The sequence below is a fragment of the Diceros bicornis genome, chromosome 31, assembly GCF_020826845.1.
Source record: "Diceros bicornis minor isolate mBicDic1 chromosome 31, mDicBic1.mat.cur, whole genome shotgun sequence".
Lineage (NCBI taxonomy): Eukaryota > Metazoa > Chordata > Mammalia > Perissodactyla > Rhinocerotidae > Diceros > Diceros bicornis.
This window is the reverse complement of record NC_080770.1, coordinates 15,401,310-15,409,800: the sequence shown is the minus strand read 5'-3', so window position 1 is coordinate 15,409,800 and position 8,491 is coordinate 15,401,310. Positions and strand designations below refer to the sequence as shown.

General features: G+C 43.0%; 1 protein-coding gene across 1 annotated transcript; it reads right to left on the bottom strand.

The window, feature by feature from the left end:
• Positions 1-380: 380 nt before the first annotated feature.
• Positions 381-1,346, bottom strand: LOC131395326 (olfactory receptor 1S1-like). The gene has a single exon (XM_058527245.1). It carries the CDS (start codon positions 1,320-1,322, stop codon positions 381-383), a length of 942 nt encoding a protein of 313 aa, XP_058383228.1. The 5' UTR covers positions 1,323-1,346.
• Positions 1,347-8,491: the final 7,145 nt, after the last annotated feature.

The following is an 8,491-nucleotide window of genomic DNA, read 5'->3' as shown; positions in this document are numbered from 1 at the left end:
AAACAAACTTTTAAAAAAGTTGATCTAGAGAAATCTAGATAGAATAAATGAATTAGTAGTAACTGTCTTCAAAGCTGCAAAAGCTGGACTGTAGGTACAGCACATGTTTGTTATTGTCTAAGTTATAAATAATTTCCACCAAAGTTTGTAGTAACATAGATTATAAAGATGTGTGTTCTTGTTATGGCTTACTATGGGAGTTAGAGTTCTTGTTTCCAAGACCAGAGCTATGTGCAAAAGCCCCAACTCCACAGAGGTTGGAATAGGACGCAGATATCCGCAAGTTCATCAAAATCTGAACCATCACAACTATACCATAAATACTAGGCAGAATCATCCATGTGACTACGGGAATAAAAGAAATTCAGATGCCCAAGACTTCAAATGGGGAGGGAGATTTTCCTACTGATGAGCTTTCTCAGGGCACCTTTCATGTCCTTGTTCCTCAGGCTATAGATGAAGGGGTTCACCATGGGCGTCACCACAGTGAATACTACTGCACCAATCTTATCTCTGTCACCACTGTGAGTCGATGAAGGGAAAAAGTAAACTCCTACAATGGTTCCGTAGAAGAGCAATACAACTGTCAGGTGAGAGCCACAAGTGGAGAAGGCTTTCCACTTTCCCTCTTTGGATGAGATTCTCAAGACAGCTCTGACAATGAAGATGTAGGAGAAGAGGATGAGCACAAAGGGGAAGGTGATGACTGGTAAACCCACAATGAACAACACAAGCTCATTGATCATTGTATCTGAGCAGGACAGCTTCAGCAGAGGGGCCAAGTCACAGAAGAAATGTGGGAGAGTATTACTGTCACAGAAGATCAGCTGAAGGAGCAGAAGGGTGTGTGTCAGGGAAACAGTGTTACTGAGGACCCATGAGATGGCTGTGAGAAAAATGCAGAGCCTGGGATTCATGATGGTCCTATAGTTCAGAGGGTGGCAGATAGCCACAAAACGGTCATAGGCCATGACCACCAAGATGAAATTGTCAATGGCAACAAACATAATAGAAAAGTACATCTGTGTGATGCAGCTTTCATAGGAGATGGATTGGCTTTTGGTCTGAATATTCATCAACATTTTGGGGACTGAGGTGGAAATAGATGAAATATCAGCAAAGGATAGATTCGCGAGGAAGAAATACATGGGGGTGTGAAGGTAAGAATCCAAGCTGATGGCCAGAATGATGAGCCCATTCCCAACCACAGTGACCAGGTACATACTCAGGAAAAGCACAAAGAGGAGCTTCTGCTGTTCAGGTTGGTTAGAGAGTCCCAGGAGGAGGAATTCAGAGATGGTGGTTTGGTTTCCTTGATGCATATTTACGCGGAACTGAAGAAACGAACACAGGTCTTCATACTGCTACCAGAAACCTCAATATGGTACCATTTAGCTGCAACCATTGCAGGGAGGTGGGCACTCGTTCTAGACTGAAGGGAAATGCAGGGTGGAGAAGGACCACTTAATATGGGACTATGTCAGCAGTGCAGAGACTCAGGAAATGCTTTAGAAAGCAGACAGAGACTTGATAGATATTCCTCAATGAACATGTTTTAAACTATAACGTGATTCTGAATGTGAGTTTTACAATTGGCTCCAAGTGTAGTTAAATGCTCCAAATTCAGGACAATAGGTGAGGTGTACTCCATATTCTAAAGCTGCTAGATATCCTTGAAGGACATACTTAAAAATGAACAAACTCATCCTAGGACCTTGCCCACCATTTACCTTCATTCTTTAAAATCTAAGAAGATGGAAATTTTAAGAGTCATTAAAGTGAAGAGATTGGGGAAGTAATAACAATGGAGGGTTAGTAATGTCTATAGGAATATAACGTTGTGTGGGTGCTCCTTCCCACTTAAGTTAGGGGGAAGACTCCAAAAGAAGTGCTCTTGGAGAATGTGTACAAGTAGGGGAGACCAGAATTTTACTTCATTTACGGCTAGAGGTTAGGTGAATGGAGAAAGTTTAGGAAACACATAAAAACCTAAAGACCTGTCTTTGACTCTCATATTTAAATATAGGAGGTTCACTGGATTATCCCACTATGGCAGGGTTACAGGGAAAGAAAGGTAGGGCAATCCTGCATCCTCACCCATGGAATAGTATGAATATATGAGCTTCCTATAGGCCAAGTGAATACTGCAGAAGGTCATTGGGCTCAAACCACTTTGTTCGGACTCCAGACAAGGAGCAGCCTGCTAGGGTAGAGGAGGCCGCAGCAGTAAGAGGTCATGGAGTGGTTCTCTTATGAAAGAGAGGTCATAAAGAGAGGAGGGAGAAAATTCATTGCCCTTGTCAGGGAAGTGCTCAAAGGAGCAGTCCCTGAGAGGGAGCCTCTGAAGAACCCAAAATAGTTTCATGACAGAGTACGCCTGTCACACATAACCCAACAATTGCTAGTATTCTATGACAACAGACTTTAAGATTTTTGCCCTTTTCCCCACTCCCATTCTTCCTCATTACTGCTGCACATCCCCAAGCTACCTGAGCTCAAGATGGAGGTCACACGCTTTGAAGGATGCAAAACTGAAGTTTTAAATAGGACTGGGCTTTTGAATACCTGGAAGGGGGTCTTTAGTACCCAGTTAAAACTTATTTTTAAAACTACAAGTGACCCAAAAGCTATAGGGACCACCCAAGGTGTAGCCGGCAGGCAGAGAAGGGATGTTGGACTGAGCATATTTTTTCTTGAGGCTTATTGGAAAGAATATTGGCTTGAGAGCAAAGATGTTTTGGTTCCTGTCTTCTACTATCCTAGCGTCATTTCAATATCATTAATTTATCTCGCTTCTACATCTCCAAAATCACGTGTCTCTCAAAGATTAGAGATGGCCAAGTTCCCAAAGAGCTTTTCTTTCCCTGAAGAGGCCAGAAAACAAGAAACCTCCACCTCTGGGATTCCAGAAAACTGAAGGCAGTGAGGACTGGAGCAGTAGCTCTGAAGTCTCTTTGCCCCTGAGAAGCTGGGCTTACAAATCAGAGAGAGGGGAAAACTTATATGTAGAAGAGAGACTCCAAGGCAAAACTAAAATGAGATAAAGGACTGGCAAGCATTTATATCTAAACCCGAGGGCAAGATACAGACTGGGCTTAGAGTATCCTGTGATGTCTAAACCCTGGGCTGGTTTGGGTTTGGCCAGAATGGGAAAGTGTGTATTTCTGAGTGACAATCTCTAATTTCACCTTCCTGTCCTACCTCTCCCCACACCAGCAGTCCCACACAAATTCTTCTCAGTCCCTAAGCCACCTGCCTCACTGTCTAAGAGCAGCGCTAAAGTCTAAAAAGGCTCACCTCTGCAAGGTGGTAAGATCTCAGGAAGTTACTGGAATCTGGACCCAGTAGCTTAACTTGTTGTTGACAGGGTAGCAGCAGGGAGACTGGGAGCAGCCTTTATGTACTTTTCAGAACCAGACTGTTTCTCCAGCACCAGAGTTAAGAGAGCCATGGTGCTGGGCTCACATGGGACATGTAGCTCCTTCTAAGTCCTTTGGGATAATATCCCTGAAGTTTTTTCCTCAAAACAGATGGTTGTTTTCACATCCCTGTCTCAGTGAGGTAAACGGGGAATAGATGAGCAGCTGTGCTGTTTCGTTTGTTGATGTTCAGGTGCATCTTTCTACTTGTGATTTCCTTTTTGTAACTTATTTGGTCATTGCTCTTAATGGCAAGTGAATTGTTTACTGTGTGTCTTATGTTCCCAGTGAGATGGTAAGTATTTTGAGATTTTCTTCTCTGTTTTCTCTCTGGTGGTTAGTAGTGGGGAACACTCAGTAAACACCTCAAGGATTGAGTTAAATTCCTGCACTAGGGATTATGGCTCCAAAGAGATGCCATCTCTAGGGGAAGGGGAGAGGTTGTGGCCTTCTGTACCACTTCAGTGAATGTCAGCATTGGAAGGGAATCTGGAGACCCAGTGATTCAGCACTCAGGACTCTTAGTTCCAAACAAAAGAAATAAATTCTGGCTTTTTAATATCGAAAAGAAACATATTTAAATGATATTGAGTGGTTCACAGGTACATTGAGAAGGATGGAAAAACAGATGCTGAAATGGACAGGAGCAAGGGAGGCTATGTAGCCAGAGACACAACCCAAATCAATACATCCCTTGTTCTAATACTACATGTGCCTCATAATATAGTGCAGTTATTTCTCACCCAAACCAACAAAACTCACCCTCTCCTCAACAGGGAACCACTTAACTCATCGACTAATGGTGTAGTTATTAATGAACAATATTTAAAATAAATGGATAAAAGAGAAGAAAGAAAAGGCAAGTTATTCTATCTATCTAGTCACAACTAGGAAGAAAATGTGTGTGGAACCAGAATCCTTGTTTCTGTAACTTGTCCATGAATCATATTTATGAGTTCCTTCGCCTACTACTGCTATGATCTGAATGTTTATGTCACCACTGCTTCCAATTCATATGGTATTAGGAAGTGGGGCCTTTGGGAGATGATTAGGTCATGAGGACGAAGCCCTCATGAATGGGATCAGTAACCTGATGAAAGATGCCTGAAAGAGCTCCTTTGCACTTTCTGACATGTGAGGACACAGCGAGAAGATGGCTGTTTATGAACTAGCAGGATGGCTCTCAACAGATATGAAATCTGCCAGCCCCTTCATCTCAGACTCCAGACTCCAGAACTGTGAGAAATAAATTTGTGTTGTCCATAAGCCACTCAGTTTTTGATATATTGTTATAGAATACTGAAGGAACTAAGACAACTACTGTCTTAGCATAGAACTTCTAGAAAGCAGAGCCTGAGGCAAGAATTTAAATATTGACATTTTATTTGGAAGATAAAACCCCATGGAGGTAAAGAGGAAGGCAATAGAGGGAACTGAGGCTAGGCTAGATACAAAACGATGCAAAAAAATACATTACTGCAAAAGTGATTCTTCACAAGCACGGAAGAGCCAGAGATTACTTATCAGATATGGTCACTCAGCATGTGGGATTCCTCTGGAAGCAGAAATCACAACTAGGAGGAATTTAGGGAGGAGAGAAACTAAGAGATACTTACATGTCCCATTCCTTCTCACCTCTTGTTTCCCATTAGCCAAGGTTCACCCCATGAAGACTTCAGTCTTCTGAACTTCCAGGTCACATCATCAGGGCCCTGGTGGTCACACAGGAAGTCAGGAACCATTTTTTACAATATGGCTACTAATTTGAGTCTGGAAGAGGAGGGAAAATTTGTGTGGGCAAGTTGAGCATATAGGTTCAGTGTGGATGCCTGCTAGCTGAGAAACTTTGGAAAGAGGTAGCAGAATTTGGGAGGTGAGCAAGGTCATTAGAAACAAGGAAGTAATATAAGGTTTATGTCTAATACAATTCACTTTTTTGCTACACAAATCTACTCATGCCATCTCATTATCTTTAGATTCTATAGTACAGTATGGTGCCTCTTTTTCTCCAAGAGAATGAAAATACTCTGAGGAGGGAAGTACAAATCCAGTTTGTCTAGAGCACTTTTTCTCAACCTTTTATTGCCCAGGCACCCCCTTAAGGAGCCTTTGTAGATCATTTATCTTCCATTATCTCTGCCTCACATGAAACTAAGTACTATGGAATACTATGGATTTTGTTAGATAGAGTTGAGCTTTGAAGAGCCATAAACCATTGAAATACCTAAGATTTTTTTGCCCCTCCCCAGTACTAATTTTTGCCCAGTTGATACCCCTTCAAGGGGGTGGCCAGTCTTGATCTCATGCAAACTAGTGATAGAATGCTACCAAAATAAGTCCTCATGTCTGTAGCTTGCCCTGAAGTTCTGACTGACACTCTTCATCTCCCTCCTCCATCACTCATTCTTAGATTTCCACACTCTTGGCTCACACGATTTAGGTTGATTTCTGTGGGACCCAGAACTTTTTCATTGAGGAGTATGAATTCTTAGTTGTCCTCACCTTTGCGGTTGTGGTTATTATAACTTCTCATTACAGTCTTTCCTCCGAAGTTCAGAATTACCCTGTTTAAAGGTTTCAAGAATAGGAAGCCATGAGTTGGTGTCAAGATGGTGGTGTACACAGACTCTGAACTCACCTCCTCCCACAGACACAACAAATTTACAACTACTCTGAGAACAATTACCCCAGAGACACAACTGAAAACTGGATAAATAGAACCCCCATGACAAGATACAGTGCTGAATGAGGTGGAAGAAGCAGAAATTCCTTTCTGGAGAAGAAAAAAGCTACCTTGAAAGCCACAGTGCTTCATGGCAGGCCAGGTGAAACCCTAATGTATGCAGCCTTCCTTGGAGAAGTCGAGGATCTGAATGGCAGAGTGTTACTGTTATAAGCAGATTTTGGACTCAGTACAACCAAGATGAATGTCATAATATTTGCCTTTTCTGGCTACTAACAGCAATAGGGAATACCTCCAGAAAACCCAAGGGACATAAGGAAAAACTGTCTTCTCTTAAAGGGCCCATGTACAAATTCACCTGATTTGGAAAGCAACCTAAAATCACCAGAAAGAAAGATGCACAGTCCTTTGGTGAAAAGACTCTCCTGATAGGCTCTGGGTGCATCTTGGTGAGAGGTCAGACCTCTCCAGAGACTGAGACATTGGCAGCAGCCATATTGTGACCTAGTATAGGTGTGCTGACACAAACGCTGGCAGATGCCATCAGAGTTCTTCCTTTGGCCTGTTAGCTCAAGGTCTGCTTCACCCACTAGAGCACCAATTTAATCTAGCTCAGCCAGGGCTGGCAACCTGCCCTAGATACTGGCCCCACCCAACAGGAAGCCCTCCAGCAACTTGTGGGACTGCATAGGCAGGGTGCCTGGATCTTCTGCAGCTGGGCAAGTGGTTCCGCCTCTTTGGGCAGGGCAGATGCAAGGAGTGGGTGAAGTGTGAGGGGTGTTGGTGGAGTGTGTGGGGCATCTGCAGTGGAGTGACTGGGTCCGCTTCAGAGCGTCAGGGCATGCGCAAGGGGTAGGACACTGTTAACAGTTTGTGTGGCCCTGTGGGTTGTGAGGCTTGTCAGTTGCAGAAGACTGGTGCTTCTCAAACAGCTACATAGGGTATCAGCCCCACCTTCCAAAGCCTGAAACAATTGGGTGCTCCCATGCCTGTGGCCAGTCCCTTCAGCTGTAATCCTGAGAGAGTTGACAACAGCTTTCCAGGCTGGAGGCCTACAGCACTTACAAGCCCCTGAGCCTAGCAACCAGTGACACTGGGGGCCTACTCACTTAACAGAGAAACTACAAGAGGAGAGTGCTATTAGACATGGCAGCTGATCATGCTGGGGCCACCCCATGCCCAATAAAGTGACTGAAAAATCCATTGCAGTCACATGAAGCTGAGAATTACAACCAGCCAGCCAGGGGGACAGCCTAGACTCCCTGGGCACCTGCAACAAGGGCAAACCTGCCACAACAAAAGGACAGATGTAGCCCACAGAGGAGTCACTCCTGGATAATTTGGAACTGGTAACGAGAGGGAAGCACACTGCTGGGCCTCATAAGGCATCTCTTACATAAGGCCACCTCTTCAAGATCAGAAGACATAGCTGACCTACCTAATACAGAGATATAAGCACAGAGAAAGAGGCAAAATGAGGAGGCAAAGGAATATGTTAAGGGAACAGGACAAAATCCCAGAAAAAGAACTAAATCAAACAGAAAACAGAAATAAACAATCTACCTGTCAAAGAATTCAAACAAAAAATCATAAGGATCATTACTGATCTTGGGAGAAGAATGGATGAACTCAGAATTTCAAGAGAGAATTGAAAAATACAAAAAAAGTACCAATCAGAAATGAAGAATACAATACTGGAAATGAAAAATTTACTAGAGGGACTCGATAGCAGAGTAAATGATGCAGAAGAATGGATCAGCAAGCTGGATAAAGACGAGAGGAAATCGCCCAAGCTGAACAGATAAAAGAAAAAGGAATTTAAAAGAGCAAGAATAGGCTAAGGCACCACTGGGACAACATCTAGTGCACTAACATTCATATTATAAGTGTCCCAGAAGGAGAAGAGAGAGACAAAGGGGCAGACAATCTATTTGAAGAAATAATAGCTGAAAACTTTCCTAACCTATGGAAGGAAACAGACGTCCAGGTACAGGAAGCGTAGAGGGCACCAAACAGGATAAACACAAAGAGGCCCACACCAAGACACATTACGATTAAAAAGTCAGAATTAAAGATAAGAGAGAATCCTAAAACCTGCAATAGAAAAGCAACAAGTGACATACAAAGGAAACCCCCTAAGGTTATCAGCTGACTTCTCAGCAGAAACCATACAGGCTAGAAGGGAGTCACATGGTATATTTAAAGTGCTGAAAGGAAAAAAGCTACAGCCAAGAATATACTTCCCAGCAAGGTTATCATTCAGAATGGAAAGAGAGAAAAACAGTTTCTTAGCTAAACAAAAATTAAAAGAGTTTATCCCAAGAAACCAGTCTTAGAAGAAATGCTATAGGGACTTATTTAAGTGGGAAAGGGAAGACCATAAATAAGA

Bases quoted from the DNA above. Each gene is read 5' to 3' on its own strand.
- LOC131395326 (XM_058527245.1), bottom strand. From the start codon at position 1,322: ATGCATCAAGGAAACCAAACCACCATCTCTGAATTCCTCCTCCTGGGA.